The sequence below is a fragment of the Cryptomeria japonica genome, chromosome 1 (genome assembly GCF_030272615.1).
Source record: "Cryptomeria japonica chromosome 1, Sugi_1.0, whole genome shotgun sequence".
Lineage (NCBI taxonomy): Eukaryota > Viridiplantae > Streptophyta > Pinopsida > Cupressales > Cupressaceae > Cryptomeria > Cryptomeria japonica.
In genome coordinates, this window is record NC_081405.1 from 43,042,966 (window position 1) to 43,066,175 (window position 23,210).

General features: G+C 37.7%; 1 protein-coding gene across 2 annotated transcripts in view; it reads right to left on the bottom strand.

The window, feature by feature from the left end:
• The window catches only part of LOC131027392 (uncharacterized), a 197,294-nt gene that overhangs the window by 153,798 nt on the left and 20,286 nt on the right, over positions 1-23,210 (bottom strand). For both annotated transcript variants that reach the window (XM_057957431.2, XM_057957432.2), the window contains exon 3: positions 13,449-13,625. In XM_057957431.2, coding sequence (XP_057813414.2) covers positions 13,449-13,625 — 177 coding nt within the window. The remainder of the gene's footprint in view (positions 1-13,448; positions 13,626-23,210) is intronic.

Here is a 23,210-nt window from a genome sequence, read left to right on the forward strand (position 1 = left end):
TTAACTGTAATTAATTGATTTCCAATATATTTATAACTTAACTAAATCGATTAAGAGACAAAACTATCTTAACATGAATCCAACCTAGGATGTTCTACCTTTCCTTAAGTCCATCAAGTACTAGCTATCTCACCATACTAAATAATTAATCCTATTTTTGATTTATAAATCATTTACACATTTATTAATTTTTAATTAATTAATACTTATTATTATCAATCAATTAATAAATACTTTGTTTTGGTGATTTAATAAATATTTATTAATTTACTCATTAATAATTACTTTTTATTATATTAATATTAACTATAACTATTATTTTAATATTTATTATTATCCAACTTTATGTTATCCCCATTGATCATTCTAATCATATAGATACATAAATAAGTAAATATAGTAATGTGGCAGACAGATCTGACACATAACAGATCTGGGTCAGATCTGGTCTGCCATTCTTATGTTCTTATATATTGGCTTTACATATATTTCACTCTTATGCTAATATTATGTAATTTGCCTATCTAGGAATTTCCTTTATTTAACCCTCAATAGGTTCCTCTGATTTGTATACTTAAAATATATGCCTCGATTTAATAAATTGTTGCTACATATGATCTTCTTATAGATTAGTTTTCAGTTTGGTGTATATATATATATAATCTGATTACTTCCACTGTCTTCATATAATTCTCTTTCTTATATCATATTCAGTTCTATTATATAAATTATTAAAACCTTATTGCCTAAAGGTATTAATTATTTTTAAAAGTTGTAAGGGCAAACAGATCTGACATGCGTCAGAATCTGGTCTGCCACTACATATGATATTAGGAATGACTGTCATACATATTGCAGTCTACAGTAATATTAAATTCTGCATAAACATTATCAAGCTTAATATAGTAAGCATTCTTATTAAAGACCTCTCCATGCATACCATCTAAGCACGTCCCTATGCTTATCTCTAAGGACAAGGATGTTACTGCCTGTAACTTAATAATAATGGTTCTGATCTGATCTGAAACGTATTGATATATGAAATATATATTATGTTCTTTCTCTGATTGTCAATTAGAAAGTTTTAGTAAAGAAGCTTATAGTACTACCTCTAAACCTTATAAGATTGTTAGGAACTCGGCAATTAAGAAGTCTGATATAAATACTAATGGTATGATATAAATCTACCAGGTGTTGCTGCGAACCTATCCTCTTTTAGTACAACTATAATGGAGTAGACCAGAAATATAATTTGTTTATGAAGGAGTGACTGGGTTATATATACACAGCCGCTGTTTTCAAAATGTAATCTCTGCGATTGTGTGAATAAACACACATGAAAGATGTCTGTCATTTTCTGATCGTCTTCTTTGTTAGTTAACCGTGTGTTCCTGTTATGTCCTTTGCTTATAGCAATGCTACGGCATCTAGTATATCAATGAAATTAAGCAATGGAACGTCCTTGCTTGAAGCGATTGGCACAGTGTCTGGTTGTCAGTAAATACTTGCACTTCAATGGATGCTCTATCTGATGCACAATCTAGAGTGTATGATTCCTTAGATGCCGTCTCTATACTACTTCCACCAATAAAGCCGATAGGCTATTGACTCAAAACAGAGCGTATCCAAAGGATGGGAAGACAAGAGGTAATATTTTTTTTTTTTTCCTCCCCTTCTGAATGAGTGAAGGGGTCCCCTTCTTATATAATGTGTTTGGAATGATGAACCCGTTGGTAAGAGACATGTCCCATGTCCGTTAATACTTTTCTTTATACAACTATTAGTCGCATCCCTTGGGACATCGTTAAGACTTGTAATGGTAACAATTATGTATTTCCTTATTAAATTAATAGTTATGGTAACCATTGTTGACTTACTAATCATAACATAGAACTGATTTATATATTAACCAAGTCATATATATTAAGCATTACATAAATCGATTCATATTAATTACCTCATAGAATCGAATCATATAATAGTTGATTCATATACATAATACAATGTATATTAATTAGTGAACTAAGTTGACTCGGTCAGTGTAATATATTCAATATATCTATTTTATGTTTTAATGGTAAAACTTCTTTAATAGTTAATATAATATTAATAATTGAAATATGAACGTTACATTAAAATAAAACAATAATAATAAATAATAATCATAACAAATAATAAATATTAATAATCATATATTAAAGGAAAATCATGAAGTCTCATAAATGAGACGATTTTCCAATATTATTAAATGTTAATTAATAAATGTTTTAATTATCGTCTTTATTTAATCCCATGTCCAAAGAGGGGTTATGACACTCTTCTAGAAATGATGCATTAATGAATGGTGAATCTTCTCTCACATCAAATCCTTCAAAAGTCACTGTTGAGCATGTTCCTTCAACAAATTCTTCTACAAGTTTTAATGAATCTAATAATGTAATTGTTGTCTCCACTGCCCCTCAAAGGCCTAAGAGACCAGTTATTGGTGTTAATCCAGCTAGTCCATCGCCAAGGAAGGTAATATATGTTTGTGGTATCCCTTTTACAAGCCACCCACAGGATTCCTTCTTGAAGTTTGCTCAGTCTATTACTTCTAAGGTGCGTGAGATCAAGGGTGTGTCTTTCTTGGTATCCTTAGTTTATATTCCTTGGGACCATTTGTTTGTCATTTGATATTACTTTTATAGACCAGTCATACTCGTAAGGTCTGCTAAGCAATCTTTGACCCTCATTGAAATGTGTGTCAGCAGTATTAGAATACATACATTTTTTTATTTTTTGCAACTTTATATGTAAGAAACCCTGCTAAATTTGGACTAAGTTCTCCTATTTTTAGATGTTTGACAATTCGTCAAACACAAATTTCTGACTACAACTCTCTTCTAGAAATGATGCATTAATGAATGGTGAATCTTCTCTCACATCGAATCCTTCAAAAGTCACTGTTGAGCATGTTCCTTCAACAAATTCTTCTACAAGTTTTAATGAATCTATTAATGTAATTGTTGTCTCCACTGACCCTCAAAGGCCTAAGAGACCAGTTATTTGTGTTAATCCAGCTAGTCCATCGCCAAGGAAGGTAATATATGTTTGTGGTATCCCTTTTACAAGTCACCCACAGGATTCCTTCTTGAAGTTTGCTCAGTCTATTACTTCTAAGGTGCATGAGATCAAGGGTATGTCTTTCTTGGTATCCTTAGTTTATATTCCTTGGGACCATTTGTTTGTCATTTGATATTACTTTTATAGACCAGTCATACTCGTAAGGTCTGCTAAGCAATCTTTGACCCTCATTGAGATGTGTGTCAGCAGTATTAGAAAACATACATTTTTTATTTTTTGCAACTTTATATGTAAGAACCCCTGCTAGATTTGGACTAAGTTCTCCTATTTTTAGATGTTTGACAATTCGTCGAACACTTGGCACACAACCCACTGCTATCTGATTTATGATTATAGTTTATGTTTGGGGTTTATAACTATTGCTAATTTAGATAGAAATGCATAGAAAATGAATAATTATGCTGTCCACAATCAACAACCTTTCATATTTCATGGAAACATTGTTGCCCTCACATTATTTTAAGAGAGAACATAAATATAATGAAATAACAGTGACTGCAGAAATAAAATATATGCAGACTACAAACCAATAATGTGAATATCTGACTTTACTTGCAGACCTGTGTAATTATATCGTACTTATAATGCTCAGAATTCTCAGAAATACCATGCATAAACATCTCAGTCACTTATATCATGATTAAAATTTGAATCCTGGAAATGTACAGGTTGCTGCTAGAGATCAGACTTATAACCATGCAGGTAAATGTAAAATGAAGACATTATTTGCTGAATCAAACTCAAAATAATGCTGTTATATATTTCAGACCTTCAAGTCTCATGAAAGATGTATTACAATCAACTGACATACAAATCAGCTCCAAAAATACCTCCTTGTGGCAACACTGGATTTGTTGAAGCGAGATGTACAGGGCTGTCCCAACCAAACCCTAGCAGCTAACATACGCATAAAAACCCTCCTTTGATCAAGTCGCTACCTTCCTTAATGAATGGCGTCAAGGTTAGGGTTTGAAACCCTAAGTCTTCAAGTCACAATGCCACCAATGAATGCCTCCAAACTGACCTGAAAAACTGCAGTCCAATGTAGATCCAAATCTGATCTGAAAATGCAATGTAGCTCCAATGGAATTCCGTGATGAATCCCTCCCTAAGTGATCTCGGGTTTCCATCCAAGTCACGCCACATCTCCAAGGGTTTTCATCCTAGAAGATGATCCAAGAGGTAGCTCTCCAAAACAAGTGAAAACAAATAAACTTTTGAATGAATTCCAATTCCCATTTTCCTCATTTTATAACAGCCTTTTCCCTTTTAGAGAGAAATACTTCATTTTATTTCTTTCATTTCATTTTCCCTTCAAAAGCAACTTTATGTTATAATTTAAAGTTGACATTATAATAAAGTCACTTTATTAATTTAAACTCCCTTGTTGCTCCAAAAATGACCTTTTCATTAATATAATGATAATTTCACACACAAAGGTACCTATTTTATGCGCCCAAGATTTAAAACTTATCATCCCGGTTCCAACGAGCTATAACACTAAGGTGCTCATTAAACAATTTTAATTAAGATAGCAACCTTAGTAAATTTAATTAAATTATAGCCAATAGTACAACCGACTTGTGAAAATGGCTGAAAACCATCGGAACCGAAATCTGACAGCATAGGAGTGATCCCGATGATGAAAGATGATAAACAAGCCTGACTGGGTGACTTACTAAAAATATACACTCTCTCCAAGAATCTTGGAGCCCAAACCGGAAGCCAAAAATAACATCTAAAAGTGTCATTTAACTCCTCTAAACCATCCGAGTTCATTGGAAATACCAAAACACCCCTTGGATCATGCTGACACAAACCCAAAATGACAGCAACAATTGCACTTCCGAAAACAGAAACATTACATTATGAGAGATCCTTCATGGCTCCCATCAACTTATCCAATTTGTCCTCGGCAATGAGGGGCTTAGTATAAGTTGCTACACTTGGTTTTTGGAGTTTCACATCAGCCCTCTTGCCATCTTTAACAAAAGCCCTCAAGTTGTTTTCTATGTTAATAGCCATGGCATAAGCCTCTGTCAATGTTTGAGGATTCTTATCCCACAAATAGTAGCCCAATTTTGAATGAAATGCCCGCAGTACAAAACAGGGCACATTGGTTAATTTGGCCTCAATTGAGGGGGCACTTTCCTCATTGTCATGATGAACCTGTTATTACAATCAACAACCATCTCAATTATCCCTTTCCTTGTAGTAGTAAGTTCATGGATTGCAAACTTTGGATCTACTCTTTCTCCATACTGTAGTCTAAAAACTCTCATGAACTCGTACCATGTCTATGCAGCTATCTAGAAGTCTTTTGTATCATTCTTTAGCACTCTCTTCTAGTGATTGCACAAAGAGCTTCATGACATCCTCAACTTCAATTTCATATTCATCAGAGATATCAATGAAATGCCTTAAATGTTCTTCACCGCTGATAGCATCATCACCTTGACATTTAGGCACGTTTCCCCTAATCTTGTTTCAAATAAGATTTGGATAACTCAAAATGCCATAGAATTCCAATTGTCTATATCTTTCTAATCTTGATGGCTGTCTCACTGGGGCAAACCAATTTCCATATTCATCAGAGATATCAATGAAATGCCTTAAATGTTCTTCACCACTGATAGCATCATCACCTTAACATTTAGGCACTTTTCCCCTAATATTGTTTGGAATAAAAGATTTGGATAACTCAAAATGCCATAGATTTGCAATTGCCTATATCTTTCTAATCTTAATGGCTGTCTCATTGGATGACTACTGTGGTTAACGCTGACATTGTGTCCTATATTTTTCTACTGGGGATTCTACTAATTTTGATGCACATTATGTACCTGCCAATTTGGACATTTTGTATGATTTAAATTATGCTGCTGAGCAGCATCTAAATTTGGTTCATTTGTTGGGTCCATTGAGTGAGTTGAGCTTGTTGTAATGCAATGTGTCCCATCTCACACTGCCTTTTTTTTAGTTGATCAAGTACTCCTATATGCTAGTTTAATTCCCTTTCCCTACACTCATTTTCTGACTGGGTAGCTAGATCAGCATCATGGAACAAAGTTTCTCTTTCTTGCTTAGCTTCTCAAGAAGAGGTAGGAGAATTGCTATGTGGATTTCCCCTTGGATTTTTCGGATGTAGCAAAGGTCAATTCATACCTATAATGTCCCCTTCCTAACAAGTTGAGTTGGTGGATTGTTAGCCTATCCAGTTGGGTTCCTGTAGGCTAATGTGTTGGGGCTAGGGAACCTATACAGGCAGTTTGTCTAGTAGTTTGGCAGTATTTGATGTTTAATTGAGCTTCCACCCTTATTATGAGCACAATGCCCTTTCTGGAGTGAATTTGAGTTAGTCTTCCAACACTTACTATATTTAGTAAACCATTTATGTGCACCAACCAAGCCAGTTGGTAGGGTTACTATTTTTAGTATTGTCAATGGACTCGATTTTGATAATTACCCAGCATTTTATATATTCCAGTGGTTTTTAAAAAAATAACAAGTAGTTTTAACTGATAAAGTTAAATTAAAGATTTAACCTTATCGTTTTTTTTATTTTAATGAAGGGACCATAGAGGCTGGTTATAAAGTAAACGGTAATTTATTTTAAATGGGTGGACCTTTATCATTTAATGCTACCTTGGGAGATTAAAAAGAAAACGATTTTTTATTAAATATAAGGCAAAAGTGAAAAAAGCCGAATTGCCTGGAAGAGCTATAAAGGGAGTTCTGTGAAGCTCATTTGCAATGTTGAGTTTGATTTTTGATATTGCTATTTCTTCTGAAGGAGATTGCTTCTCCTTGGTTTGTGAGGACATGTTGTGACGTTTTCACACATCGCTCCATTGCAAACGGGGACCCTTGCTTTTTTTTGCTTTTTAGGGTTTGTTTTTTGGTCTTTTAGGGTTTTGTTAGTTAGCTTTTGCATTTTTGAGTGCTGTCGGGGAGATCAATAGGATAGCAGGTCCTGCTGGAGTGAAGTCCTGATCCTGAAAATTTGGCTAAGTCTAAAAGTCCTGATCCTGAAATTTGGCTAAGTCTAGAAGTCCTGATCCTGAAAATTTGACTAAGTCTGGAAACTGAAAAACCTCAAAAAAACTAGATTTTGCAATATAACTCTTGGAGGTCTGAAACCACTCTCAAACATCCTGAAAGTATATATGGAATATAACTTAAAGTATAAGTCACTTATACTTAAATGTTATATTCCATGAAAATTATCCTGATAGAGAGTTCGAAAAGTCAATTTTCGCTCCTGTCCTTCACTGAGGATCCAGAGCGAATTTCGCTCCTGTCCCTCTCCAACGGACCAAAAATTATCCTGATAGAGAGTTCGAAAAGTCAATTTTCGCTCCTGTCCTTCACTGAGGATCCAGAGCGAATTTCGCTCCTGTCCCTCTCCAAGGGACCAAGGCGAAGCGCTCCTGTCCCTCACCAAGGGTCCAGGGCGAAAAGGCTTATTCGAGTCATTCCTGACCTTGTTTGGTCAAATTGGAACATCAAAGGCATGGTGAAGGACGAAATGAGCATGATAGAGCATCGAGACAAGACAATGAAATGATGAAGTTTTTGCCTAGAAGGTCAAATTCACTCCTGTCCCTCACTGAAGGACCAGAGCGCTTTTCTTTATATGCACAATTTTTAGACCTTTCTCGGACATTAACTTTTATTCATAGCATGAAGTAAGGTGAAATCTTCCCTAGCAAAGGAAATTTGAGATGAAAATTGTAGTGATTTGGCCTTGAGGACAAAAATCGCTCCTGTCCCTCACTGAAGGACCGGAGCTTGAATTTCAAATTTGCACTGTTCTTGCAGGATCAGGACAATTTTATGATTGGAAGAGATCAAGGAGGGCATGTTTTGTCCATTGAATATAATTTAAGCAAAGTCTACAAAGGAGTAAATCAACCCAAATGACAAAAAGTGTTGAAATGTGGTGACTGATCAACAAAGTACTGTACACTCAGCATGTATCCTCACCGGGCCCCGGGCAGGGGTTTGGGGGCGGCAGCCCCCGAGAAAAAAAAATTTTGCCGTTTTTTGTTGATGAAAACCGACATTGTAATAAAACCCTAAAAAAGGCCGACTTTGTTTGTTGCCCTAAAAACGCATGTTATAAGCGGCTGGGATGCTTAAGGCATTGTAAGGTTGATGTACTGTTTTTGCTGGATAATAAGAAAGATTGGACGGCTGTGTATGGTGGACGTAACCCATTCTGGGTGAACCACGTTAAATCTCTGTGTTATCTGTGTCCTGTTTTATTTCTTTATCTTTAGTATTTAAATCTGCATATAATTGTTAGTTCATATTTGCTTCGGATCTGCTTGAAACCCTAACAAAAAGTGCTCCCGTCCCTCACTGAAGGACCGTCCCTCTTATCTAAAAATACAAATTTCTTGCAAAGGCAAGGCAAGTTGCATGATTGAAATGAATGAAAGAGGGCAAGATTCATCCATTGAAGATAATTTGGAAGACTAGCAAAGGACGAATTGGCTTAAAAATGAAAAAGTGCTCCCGTCCCTCACTGAAGGACCGGAGCTTGAATTCCAAATTTGCATTATCCTTGCAAGATTTAAGTGATTTCGCGATTTGAAGAGGTCAAAAGAAGTATGTTTTGCCCATTGAATATAACTTGAATAGGCCACAAAGGAGAGAATCAACCCAAGTTGCACTAGGCGCTCCTATCCCTCTCCAAGGGACCAGAGCGATTTTCTCACAAGACAAACTTTTGGCAAAAGAAAAGCAAGTTTTATGTTTGAAATGAATGAAAAGGGGCGTGATTTATCCATTGAATATAATTTGGGAGGCTAGCAAAACACAAGTGAGCTTATAATTGCAAAATCGCTCCTGTCCCTCTCCAAGGGACCAGGGCGAAAAACACATTAACAAGCCTTCCTCTCCAAATTGGGACGAGTCCAGGCCAAGGCACAAGTTTGGAATGATATTTAAAGTGCTTCAAGATGGAATGAAGTTGCAAGGACCGCAAAATTCAAAGAAAATGGGCTAGGGCGCTCCTGTCCCTCTCCAAGGGACCAGAGCGAAATCTTCAAAACGCCTAAGTGCCTAACATTTTGAAATGCTATTTCTTGTTGCCAGGACTCGAGATGAAGTGGGGAGTGATGTTCTACGTCTAGGAAGTAATTCGAGGTTGATATGATCAAGAGTTTGTGCAATAAACCAAAAGTCGCTCCTGTCCCTCACCAAGGGACCAGGGCGAAAATGTCCTAAGGAACACTCCTTCCAAAGATCGAATAGATTAAACTCAAAGTTCCAAACAAGAATCCCATTTTGGACGTCCAGGAAGAGATTTTGAACGCGAAAGCAAGGAATACAAGGCCAAAATGAAAAAGCGCTCCTGTCCCTCTCACAAGGACCAGAGCGAGGTTATTAACAAATTGATATTTTTACTATGCCTAAACGCTAATGTCCTTCAAAACACATTAAATGCCAATTTCGCTAAAACTCCAAAATATTTTAAAAATCAAATTGACATTTAATAAAGGCGCATAGCATTTAATAATTAATTTTGAGCCTTGGAAAATCGTTTTTTTTAATTATTAATTGAGGCATTTCGAAGTTAATTATAATTATTATTAAATTAAAAGATGAAGCGCTTGAGGTATTATTTTTACTCATTTTATCAAGTCGGCCTCTTCTTTTTTTTAATTTTATTTATTTTTTTGCCTTTATTTGCAAGGTCGGCCTCATGGGTAAGTGGAAGGTGAGCGCTCTATATATTGGAGGTGTTTTTTCATTATTCAAATCATTCACTCATTGTTTCAAGTGCGATTTGGAGAAGCAAGGAAGGAAGTGCGAAATCCAGAGGAGTGGAGCGAATTTCTACTAAGTGTGGAGAAGCTAGTGGAGGGCGAAATTCATCTTGAAGGCTATTGAAGAGGCGTATTTCTTGCTAGTTTGGAGGATAATTTCCAGATTTTTGAAGACATTTGAAGGCGAATTTCCAGATTTTTGAAGAAGAAGATGGAGTTCTTTTCCAAGCTTAAGGAGGCGCATTTTGCTAAAGGGAGTCTTGATCTACATTTTACCTAACGAATTCACCTTATTTTTGCATCTTTTTCTAGAATTAATTCTCAAGAGGAGGTATGGCAAAATCATCTTGATACCCTTATTCAAGGTTTGATTTTTTTAGACATTTTTTGGAAAAATCTAAGTATTACATGGTTAATTAGGAAATGATAACTCAAGATTTATCATTAAATTTCCTAATTAAAATCTTGAATCTTCCTTTTAAAGTTTAATTTTTAGATTTCAAGATATATTACTAATTTTGAAATGTTGTGTAGGCATCAAATGGAGATCCCGGAGTTGGAAAATCAAGCCAGATCAAGGACAGTCTCCTCCAAGACGATCAAGCAAGGAGAAGGGTGACCTCCTCCAGCCTAACATCGACAAGGACGACCTTCTTCGATCCAGCATTATCAGGATAAGGGCGACCTCTTCCAATCCAGCATTCCAAGGCAAGGTACATCATCATCCTGCAAATCAAGGACACAAGAAGTCAGAGCAAAGGGTTCGTTGAAGAAGCAGATAATTTCAGAAGAGTTAATTAAAGATAGCTTCTCAACAACATCAAGTTGAATATCTACCAAGTTACAAGTGTCAGACGAGGTGGCATCCTAGTCATCGCTCATCCAGTTGGATTGGTCCACCTCAACAATGTCCAGATTCAATGTACCTAACTCATAGAAGGTGGCACAAACTCCGATGTACCTACCCCAGCTATCCATTGGTGGAATTTTCTAGAGAGGACATGTGTCCAAGCAATACAATTTTATCATTGGTCAAGCATTAAATGTTATGTAATGGTTGTAACAAACCCTAATTAGGGTTTTCATTGTTGAATCTTGGCCGTTGATCTCGAATTGATCTAAGCCATCGAATTGTATTGAGGGCACTATATAAGCCCTGGCATTTCATTTTGTAAAGGTGATAGTTAGAGTTAGAATATAGTTGGAAGCAATTAGAAGACAGATAGAGAGTAGTTAGAAGGTGATTAGAATAGCAATTAAAGTAGAGTAGAGAAAGAAGGCAAAGATTGTTGCCAAAATGTTGTTGTAAGAGACTTGTAACTTCATTGAAGAAATGGTGAAATTTATGGGTCGATTCGACAATTTGCGTGGTCTTTATACTTCTCATATTTGATTTCATGTTATTAGATGAGTGGAAGAAATGTGCTTGATTGATGGTGGAATTCGTATATCCGTACTACTAGCAGTTTGTTGATTGCAGACTTGCCTTGTGTAGTCAACTGAAATCATTCAGCTTAAGCTTAACTTCAATTGTCGCTTCTTCATTGATATGCATCAACCTGATGGTGTCTATGCCTGCAGTGATGATTTGAACATCATAAAGCTTTCCTTCGAAGATCGCACTAACCTTGTGGAGATGTTCCTGTGATGTCAAAACAAGACTTAGTTCGAATTTCATCAAAGATCATTCATTGCTCCTACATTCTTAGTATTAGAATTAGATCCTTTCCTCGCCCTCATCTTTTTTCCTTTTTTCAAATCAAAGCTAGTGAAATCCTTTGTTCCAGCAATATTCAAAGCAGATCAGACGTTCAATCATCAAATGTAAGTCCCCTTGTGATTCCAGCAAATCACATCATACCACAGAGAGCTTATCCACACGTAGAGACCCTACATACAAGAACCTTGAAGTCATCCCGATTGATCCTTTTCGCGACATCTTCAGCATTCGGAGGCTTTACTCAAGAGAGGATAAGGTACCTTTAGGTATTTTATTTTGTGTTTGATAGTGTACAAAATACACGTCAACAGGACAAAAACCCTTACAGGCAACATTCTCCACGTTATTGAAAGACATAATCTAGAGAATATCTTGGTGTTTTCATTCAGAGAGCACAAACTGGGCTGACTGGAGAATTTTATTGAAGGACATAATCTGGAGAATATCTTGGTGTTTTCATTCAGAGAGAACAGATTGGGCTGACTGGAGAGTTTGTAACAACGAAATTCAGAAGGTCATTACATGTTATATTTGGTGAATGACATTTGAAGAGTTTTGAGGAGGGAAAGGAGCCTTGAAGATATTGACTTTATTGCAGCTGGGAGGGTTTCTTGAGTGCAGCATCTCATTTTGCAAGTGCCTGTTGTTGATTTTGTATAGTAGATCTAACTTCTTCATTGTTGCATTTTCTGGGTATATTGGAATTAGATATGTAATGCAAATTTATGATCTGGGTTGCTATTATTTTCGAAGAAAAACGTATTTCCAGATCAGAAATTAAATCTGGAATTTTCAGCTATGTAATTTCTGTGTATTGTCAATTTTCTGAATTGAAAAGTTGTTGTAACATTTCCAGTTTATTTACACTATATTTGTTATGTGAAAACATTGCCAAAAAAAAAATCAAAGGACAAACAGTGCTGCATATTACAATGCCTATGTCTTTTGTATGCAAATTTTAGGTTGTTTCCCTATTTCCTAATCAACATTTGATTCATTTCTTGGTCTTCCATAATCACACCTAAGAGTTCTCCTACAGTCTTGACCCTATTATCAGCTGAATCATCTGATATATATTCTATGATGGGGCCCCATCTGCAGATATCCCCAAATATCTATAATTAAAAAAGGGACACTGTTCTGACTGTGGCAATAACTGCTGAGAAAAGTAAGGGTAATCTGCTAAGAAGTAAATGACTGTTACCAACATGTTGATCGTTAAGTATTTGTACAGAAAAAATGTAATGTTTTTTCCTTGTTTTCCTTGTTTTCTGTATTTTTGCTAGTACAATAGTAGTGTAAGGCTGCTACATGATTGTAAGTATGACCAATTCTTCATTGGAAATAGATGATCATATGTCTGCCAATAATAAGGATAATTTAAAATTTGTTAACATGGTAGCTACTCTAGTTCATTAGTGCAAAAGCTTTATTGATCATCTTGTAACCTAAAACCCTTGGATATCCAAAATCTCACATTTCAAGTTTTGGCTTCTCTTATAAAAAAATTGAAGCGTACAATTATAACACCTTTTAACTATCTTTGTCTGTGTTCATGATTGATGGTGATATTTTTTGTATATATACTTATTTTGCAAATGATCTTAATAGTGAAAATAATTGCAGCAGAAAAGAAATATTTGCAATGATAGATAGAGAACTTTGGATGACAAACAGCTAAGAATGTAAGACTAAATTTATCTTTAAAGTAGCCATCCTCTAGTACTTCCACTTCTAGCATGTATAAATAAAATGCTAGGGAAATATTTTGTGGTGAGAGAAAGTTCAAAAGTAAAAAGCAAGTCAAGAAATCATTTACAGTTAGGTACCTCTTTGAGTTTATTGGTCATTATATCCCCTGCCAAATGAGAAAGAAATCCACCAGCAACTGATAGTAGCTGTGCCATGCGTGTGAATACTGCCCGAGGCCGCTTCCCCCAATAAGAAGATATAGTATCAGGACTATAAACCAAAGGCAATGTTTCCTCATCTCCAGGGACTGAAACCTGTGAGTCCAAACTCAATTTACTACGAAAATCCTCAAAGTTATCACTATATAAGCAAAAAAATTATCAAATGGAATTCTGAAAAAACAGTACTGTTATTTTCTTGGTCAGAATGGTTCAAAAAGGTAAACAAAGCTGTGTCCTGCCTAGAATCAAAGAGTTGATTCTAACTTGTCATGAGATATTAAACTGATTGACCAAAACCAGGAGTATTATCCAAATAAATTATGGTGCAGAACTAATGAAAGAACATTTCCCCATTCCTATAGCAAAATTTAAACTTGAACAGATGTGTAAATACTAAATACTCTTCAAAATCTTGCTTTATCCTCACTATCCATGAGTGAATTTCACACTGCCTGTTAATGCAGATACGATTATAATACAAAAGTTTGGCAGAATAAATTACAGACAGATTTACATTTAAGGATTACTTAAGCAAAATTCAATTACTGGGATTATCAATTTTTCAACTCCAATCCACAAAGGCAAATCTTCAAAGTTTAAAGTTTAATTCAAAATATCTTTTTCCAAGTCCTCTGCAAAAATGCTAATACTAAGATAAGAATTTAGTTGGATTTTTATCCATTTCTCACAAGATTGTAATGTGTCTTGTTAATTTGCTAAGGTTGAAGTAGTCATCTGCAATTCTCTGGTTCCTAAAAAATTATAGCTTACTAAATATTGAGATTTCATCTGATTGTCACAACATTCTAGTACTATTTCTTTTAATAGTTAAATGATCTAGGTAGCTTCTCCCAGTACAACTCCCATGCTATCATCAAACCCATTCTCATGGCTTGAGGTACTGCCAACTCATGTTCCATTGTCTATGGTACTTTGAAACACTCTCCTGAGGTTCACTGTCATCTCCAAGATCACCAATTCATCTCCAACAGATGCTGCAACCACATTTTCCAAGGCAACAATCTGGGCAGATCGGACACGGCATTATCCAGGTATACAACAAAGCTTACACAATACCCATAACTGCCTAAACACAACAGACCATGTTACCCAATTAAACTTTGGTGCAGAACTAAGAAAATAACATTTTCCCTTATAGATAAAGTTAAATGCATTGTTCCTGATATTTCAAGTGTACAAATCAAGAAGTCAGTTTCCCTACAGCAGAATTTAAACCTAACCAGATATGTAGACATTCTTGAAAGATTCATTTTATCATTGTCATCCATGAGGGGAATATTTGCTATAAGTGGAATTTCACACTGCCTGTTACTGCAGGTATAATTATAATACAAAAGTAAAGCAGAATAATAAGTTATGGACTAATTTACACTCAAAATCTAAATTCACTAACCGGGATTTTCAATTTTCAAACTCAAATCTGCAAAGGCAATTTTTTAAATTTTAATTCAAAATTACTTTTTCCAAGGATTACTTTGCAAAAATACCTACAAAAAGATAAGATCCTCATAATATTTTATCATTTTTGACAAAATTATAGTACTGTTGATGTGTTTTTTACGCACATGCGAACACAGAATAAAATACCTAAAGGTACCTTATCCTCTCTTGAGTAAAGTTTCCGAATGCTGAAGATATCACGAAAAGGATCAATCGGAGAAACTTCAAGGTTCTTGTATGTAGGGTCTCTACGTGTGGATAAGCTCTCTGTGGTATGATGTGATTTGCTGGAATCACAAGGGGACTTACACTCAATGACCTGAACGTCTGATTTGCTAGAATCACAAGTCCTACTAACTAACTGGAAGACAAATAAATGGCAAAAGAAACAAGGTTCAGGAAGTCTACTCTACTACCTAGAATGCGAGAAGATGGATGAATGACTAGGTGGATTCCTACTGGGCTGGGTCTCACCATCAAGCTTGATCAATTCGACACCAACTCAATGCGATCTTCTAAGGGATGCTTCCAATATGTTTAAATCGTACACCATCTGACAATGATCACCATTCAAGAAAATGCATGAAACAATAGACGTGTAGCAACTTATGATTAAGCTCATTTCATTCCAGTTGACCACACAAGGCGTCCTTACAATCAGTAAGAGGCTAGTGGTATGGATTAAACGGATTCCACACAGGTGTATTCAACAATTTCCTTCATTTGATCTAATCATCTACCATCTAGAATTGAAGATTCAACAAGAAACCATGTATATTGCAAGAAACGACACACTTCACCATTACTTCAATGAAAATGGAGTTTGTTTACAATCAATGGCAACAATTTCTTGCCTTGTCCTCCTATTCTACTCTAATTGCTACTCTATCAACTGACTATTCACCTTCTAACTACTCTCTATCTACTCACTCCTTTCTATTATTCACCTTTCACAAATGAAGAGTCGGGGCTTATATAGTGCCCTTAATACAATTCAATGGCTAAGATCAATCTGAGATCAATGGCCAAGATTCTATAATGAAAACCCTAATTAGGGTTTGTTACAACAATTACATAACATTTAATGCTTGACCAATGATAAAATTACATCTTTAGGACACATGTCTTCTCTGGAAAAATCGACCAATGGATAGTTGGGGTAGGTACATCGAAGTTTGTGCCACCTCCCACGAGTTAGGTACATTGAATCTGGACACGCTGAGGTGGACCTATCCGACTGGAGGAGTGATGACTAGGATGCCACCTCGTCTGACACCTAGTTGATGCCAATTTGATGTTGCTGAGAAGCTAGCCTTTAATTAACTCTTCTGAGACTATCTGCTTCTTCAACGAACCCTTGCTCTAACTTCTTTTGTCTTTGATGTGCAGGATGATGGTGTACCTCGCACTGAGTTGGTGTTGAATTGTTCAGCCTGATGGTGAGACCCAGCCCAGTAGGAATCCACCTAGTCATTCATCCATCTTCTCGCATTCTAGGTAGTAGAGTAGACTTCCTGAACCTTGTTTCTTTTGCCATTTATTTGTCTTCCAGTTAGTTAGTAGGACTTGTGATTCTAGCAAATCAGACGTTCAGGTCATTGAGTGTAAGTCCCCTTGTGATTCCAGCAAATCACATCATACCACAGAGAGCTTATCCACGCGTAGAGACCCTAGATACAAGAACCTTGAAGTTTCTCTGATTGATCCTTTTCGCGATATCTTCAGCATTCGGAAACTTTACTCAAGAGAGGATAAGGTACCTTTAGGTATTTTATTCTGTGTTCGCATGTGTGTAAAAAACACATCAACAAGTACCATATATTGTTAAGGTTGAAGCAATCATGATTCTTTGATTCCTACAGAATCATATTACTGAATATTATATTCAGATTTGTAGTGTACTTAGCAAATCAAATGAGTGTAGTGGGGGTCTAGAGGCAATGCTCTCAATGGGGTCAAGGGGCAGAACCCCTTGTAGGGATTTGGTGGTAACACCCCCGGCCAGGTCAAGGGGACCTTCAAAACCACACAAAACTTCACAGCGCACATCATTTTCACAATTTTTAAGAACCAAAAAACAATAGTGACAAAGCCAAAAAATAGAGATGTCGGAGTGTTTAACCAATGCATGATGTCAACCAAGGAAGAAAAATTGTCGTACGAAGGTTGATTGCCATGCGATGGGGAATTATATTTAGTTGAAAATGTGTACGGTAAGGAGTGTTCATTGTGCACTATGAAAAGATACCAAAAACCTTACACAATAACCATGTCATACAATGACACGATGTCGTTGCAGGAAGACTTGTCTAAGATGCCATATGCGATGAAGGAACTAATGCCCAAGTTGTATGGTGTGAGTCTTCTTTATGTATTGTACGATGTGAACAAATGTCACCCTACACTATGCTAAGTGGGATAATGTGTAAGGTGCACAACCTGAACAAGATGTCGTTCGATGTGAAGTTGGCACTGACATATTCTAGAAAAAACATGTCATACAATGTCAATATTCACTCCTTGAGATTGTTGTATGATGTCAATCTTCACTGCTTGGGATAACCGTACAATATCAATTATCACTCCTTGAGCCTAAGTCACCAAGTTCAAATTCGAATTCAAAGTTCGACAACTTTGAAATTCGAATGAAGTTCAATGAGGGAAAAATTCGAAATGTATAAAATTCAAATTAAATTCGCCATATGTAATTTTTAAATTGTTTTAATAAATATATGTAATATATCTATAAAATTGCCTAAATAGTTTAACATTGATAAATAGATTTGAAATCGTTACAAAAAGATGACATATTTATAAAATATAAACCATAGGAAACATATGCTAGGGCACGAACGACAGGCAAAAATTGCAGGCGAACTTCTCTTGCAAGCTGCGACTATCACGAGTCCGCGACTACTTCTCCTGCAGGTCACGACTCACGACAGACTAAATATGTGTTTAAAAAATATTAACAAAAGAAGAAAGCCAAAAATTTATAAAGAAAGAAATAAAATTAAAAATTAAAAAATTAAAAAAAAAAATTTGAAGTTCGGTGAATTTCGAACTTCAAGGATGAAATTCGGCCGAACCTGGTGACTTAGCCTGGAGCCACCGTATGTCAAAATTCACTCCTTGAGATTGTTGTACGATGTCAATCTTCACTCCTTGGGATAATCGTACGATATCAATTATCACTCCCTGGAGCAACAATATGATGTCAATCTTTACTCCTTGGGACCACCATATAATATCAATTTGTTGGTTGAAAATTTTGTACACCTAGGGAGGATTTTGTTGGTTGAAAATTTTGTACACCTAGGGAGGAATTTGTTGGTTGAAAATTTTGTACACCTGGGGAGGCATGCAAAAGTGTGGTTTCAGCCACAACATGAGTTAAAAACTCTCCTAATTTTAAGGGAAGGCTCCCCCTTTTCTACTATTACAAACTAAACACTAATCTGACTTGGGTGAGACAACATCCTTTTCTCTTTTTTCAAAAAAGATGATATTATTTTCCCTTTTCAAAAAAGAAACTGCAACTAAAATAACAAACACAGAAATTTAGAAATTTCAAGAACAATAAAGATGATTTATATGAAAGGAAGCAAAGTTTCTATAAAAGCGCAAAGTCTTTTGTCACTTCCCCAGGACGGGAATATAGAAGCAAAGCTCAAAGACTTCACCTATCTATTGTCCTATCTACCTTTCAGAATGATTAATATGATAACAATGTACAACTTACAACAGCTCAAAGTCTGTTGGTATTGTGCACCTCTAGATTACTATAACTAGGAGCAACTACAAGCACAAAGTCTTATAATCTCTCTCAATTATGAATACTTAGCTACAACAATTTAATCCTCAATATTTGCAGCATCCTGTTGTAGTAGAGATGGGAATTCTCGGGGCTATCCTCAAAGACACTATCGTGGACGAAGGTTCGGGGGTGAACGTACTGCCAGAGGATACGTGGAAGAAGCTGGGGAAGCCAAAACTATGGCCACCCACGTTCAACTTGGTAGGTGCAGACCAGCACGGCATCAAGCCACTCGGCACCCTAATGGCCCAGTCGGTCACCATCGGCATGCAACCTTTCATACTAGATTTTGTGGTAATCCCACTCAAGAAGGGGTACGATGCCATCTTAGGCAGAGGGTGGCTGGTTACAGCAAAGGTGAACCACGACTGGACAAAGAACACCCTTTCTATGGAGAAAGGGGGGCGGAAGTACACCATTGATCTGAGGACCCAAGTTGTTGACGAGGAACTGGCATCATCTTCGGAATCGGAGGGTGAAGGAAAAGGCTACCCGAGGGACGAAGGACGGGGCTACAGGGAGCCCAACGACGAAGGGATTCTCAAACTAGGAGAATGCTCTGAGGATGAGACAGGGTCATTGAACGGGCTCTTCCACTGGCAGATGGAGGATTACGAAATGTTCCAAAGCTACAGGCTCGAAGTAGAGTAACCAGAGCAACCAACAAAGGTGTACCTGCCGGAATTCAGAGAATATTGGAAGGGAGACGCCCCAAACCCTGGCGACGTAGATAATCCGAAGAGTGTCGGCAACGATTGGAACCCTGTGTGGAAGGCCGCAGCTTTCAAAATCTTTATTATTCTTCTTCTTCTTATGTACGAGAAGGAGACCGTGGTCCCTGTAGAATTTGTGGTTCCAGGTCTTCGGATGGCCATGGAAAATAAACTTGCCACCAATAGGTTCAAATTGAAACCCTACCACGAGAAGCACGCAGGGGACCCGAGAGGCCGGAAGGACACCCGGGAGTCTGGAGGTGGACCCGAGAGGCCAGAAGGACACCCGGGAGTCCGGAGGGGGACCCGAGAGGTCGGGCAGGCGACTCGCCAGGCACAGGACCAAAACGGGAGACTCTCGGGCGAGGCAAACCGAGAAGGATGAAGGGCGATCCTAGAGACAGGGGACCCGAGCCGAAGACTCTCTAGACAACTAAATTAGGAAATCGAAAATAAGAAAATAAATAAAATAAATAAATAAAATAAAAATAAAAGAGAGAGAGAGTATGGCCGTACAGATCAGTACAGCAGTTGACCGTACGACTAAAAAAAAAAGTTATATAAAATTAAAAAAAAAAGAAAAAAAAAAGAAAAAGACAAGAAAACAAAAGCGCCACGGTGGAAACATCGTACGGTGGGACCACCGGCGGTGGCCACATTGACGGTGACCACCATACGGTGGACCACCGACAGTGATCACCGTGCGGTGGGCCACCAACGGTGGTGACACCGACGGTGGGACCACCGTACAGTGGACACCACTGGCAGTGGTAACCATCGTCGTGCGGAAAGGCCAAAACACAAAAACACACGCAAAGACTAAGACGCACAGCCGCACAAACACACACAGTCGCTCCGTCGTCAGTGGTCCGCCATACGGTGGAGGGGTGTTGACGACACGGGAAGGTGGCCGCACGATTGGAGGTGTCAGTGCTGTTGTTGACCATACAGGGAGGTTTAAAATTTAAAAAAAAAACGACGACGACCAGATTTAAAATGATTCGCTGGAGTTTGAAGCCAGGACACTGGAAGCGCACCTGCGGCGCTGCCCCAGGACCCCGCAGGGGCGCTGCCCCTCGACCCCACTGGGGGCGTTGCCCCCAGACCCCCAGTTTATTTTTGAGCTACAGAATACCACGAGAAGTGTTGTGGTTGTCCGTACTGTGAGAAAGAAGCCTGACGCTAAGCATTGGCGGGAAGCCACAAGCCGTAGAGGGAGACGGATTTGGAGGGTGCGAACAAACAAAGTTGCGGGAAGGCATTGTAGATCCGCGCAGTCGTATGACACCAGGGAGTTATTCAGTTCAGTTATTAGCCTTTGGGGAGTGTGATGGAGGATTTGAGGTGTCTCCTAGCCTTTGTGCCAGCAGGTTGTGGCCACCTCCAGGCAAGAATGGTACGCTTTGAGGAACTTGGAGTATGTCACGACTGGACGTGAGGTTGCCTTGGTGGATGCAAAGAGGGCTCAGGAGGAGCTGACCACCAAGTTGGAGGCAGTACTAGCGTGAGACATAGCCCAGCGTACCCAGGAGTTGGATGCCGAGAGGGCAACGTCGGTGGCTATCGAGGACAAATTGGCTAGGGAGACAATGTCATTTGAGTAGCAGTTGGTGGAGGTTGAGACTGAAAAGCGTGTTTTGCAGACAAGTTTGGTTTAGGCACAGGAGGACTTTGATGTCAAAAGAAGCAATAATGGTGAAATCCGCACTTGAGCATCGGATGGTAGCAGAAAAGGGTTTTCAGGCGAGGACGCAACAAGTGTATAAGTTCTGGGCTCACCTAGCGTCAGCAGTTCTGTTTAATGTCATCTCTATTTTGTATTAAGTCGTCCGGAGACGACTTCTTTTCTTTTGGGGGGGATGATGTTGGCGGCAATATTGTACACGGAAATAAAACTAGTTAATTAAGTTGTAATTGTGTTGGTTAGTTGGCAACCGAGGGGTGGCAGTTGCGGTGCGACGGTTGGCGCTCGCACCCCCTCGGCATCTTTATATACTTCTGAATGTAACTTGTGGACAACAACGACTAGGAATGGAATAGCATCTCTTATATTGCATCTGATATCTATGGCATTATTATTCTGCATTACGTGTTTTATCTGTGTGCTTTAAGTTATTCACCCAAGAGGGTAAACAACAAAGTCTTATAATCTCTCTCAATTATGAATACTTAGCTACAACAATTTAATCCTCAATATTTGCAGCACAAAGTCTACAAGAAATCAGATTAAAGTTCTCTTCAACAACTTCACTAGAATCTCAAATACATGCAAACAAGTATATCACTTGTTTGTGAGAGCAAAAAGTGGGAGAAGTCCAACTAATTAAGACTTATTCCATAACTAACTATGACTTATTCCAAATTACAGTCCTATTGTGTTTCAACTTGTAATTTGTTTACATGTTACAAGTTACAAGATTACAAGTAATGCGACTACCTGTAATTACAAGTTTTGATAATACATGTAATTTGTCAAAAGGAAAATACATGAAACAAAAACATGATTTAAATGTTAGGAGACACTTCTTGTGCTTCTCCATTTCTGGCCATGAAAGCTTGAATCTTGTTGATTGATTCCTACAATTCATCAGGACCTAGACCTATTGTATTCCTTGTAATGATGACATCGAAATATCTCACTATCGCTCCTCTATGCTCTTCAAGAACAATTTGCATCTTATCAAAGAAAACTTGGCAATTCACGAACCTATTGATCGAAGCCACTAAAAACTGTTCTAATTCATCCTCAGGGTCAATGGCGTGAATTTGCACTTGAGGCTTTTCTTTTCCTTTCATTGACACCTCTTGTGGAGGAATAGCCAAAGCCCTACTAACTCTTAGCTTGATTCTAGTTCCGGAAGAAGAAGCGCCCTCCTTGGATTTGACCCTCACCTCAAACTTATGCCCAACTGGCCTTGCTGATCATCTTATGCCCCAACCTTGATCTTTATAGTTTTGACATTATTGCTTTTCAGCCAAGTATTGGTCTTGGCAAGGATGGGCTGAAATCTATCAAAGATTGAAGTACACTCCTTCTGCGACCATTGGACAGATGGAAGAGAAGCTCCACCAACCCTTTGTTCTTTATATTTTGGATCAAGGGTTTTCCCGTCATCTACCATGCCTTCTGGAATCTTGGTCAGATCCAGATCTACAATTTGATCCAAGCTAAGCCTACTGTAGTCCCATCTTCCTAATGTCTTCTTTTGTATGAAGATCAACCCAAATATCCTCAAGGCGATGAACATGAGTAAAGGCTCTCTTGATTTTATCCTTCATTCCTCGATAATCAAAATCCTTTCTCGCCTTGAACTTCTTCAACTTAATTTCTTGAAGTTTAGTCTCCATGGCTTTGGCTCTTGCTAAGGTTGTCAAAGAATATCAGCCAAGGATATGTTGATGCCTAACTTATGCTAAGCTAACTGGACTCCATGAACTGTCATCAGCTATCTAGCCAACTCCATCATGATGATCTTGTCAGTAGGATATCTCGGAAGCATATATATATGGCTAACCTTCAAAACATTCAACTCTAGTGTAAGTGAAAGTTGGGAACTGAAGGAACAAGCATCCATACTCATTCACTTTTTTCCAGGCTGCCTCAGACACTCTTGTCCTTAAGTGTTTTGTCAAACAAACACATGAAGTGACCAAAGAAGGCATCCTACACGCTTCTGTAGTGAATCC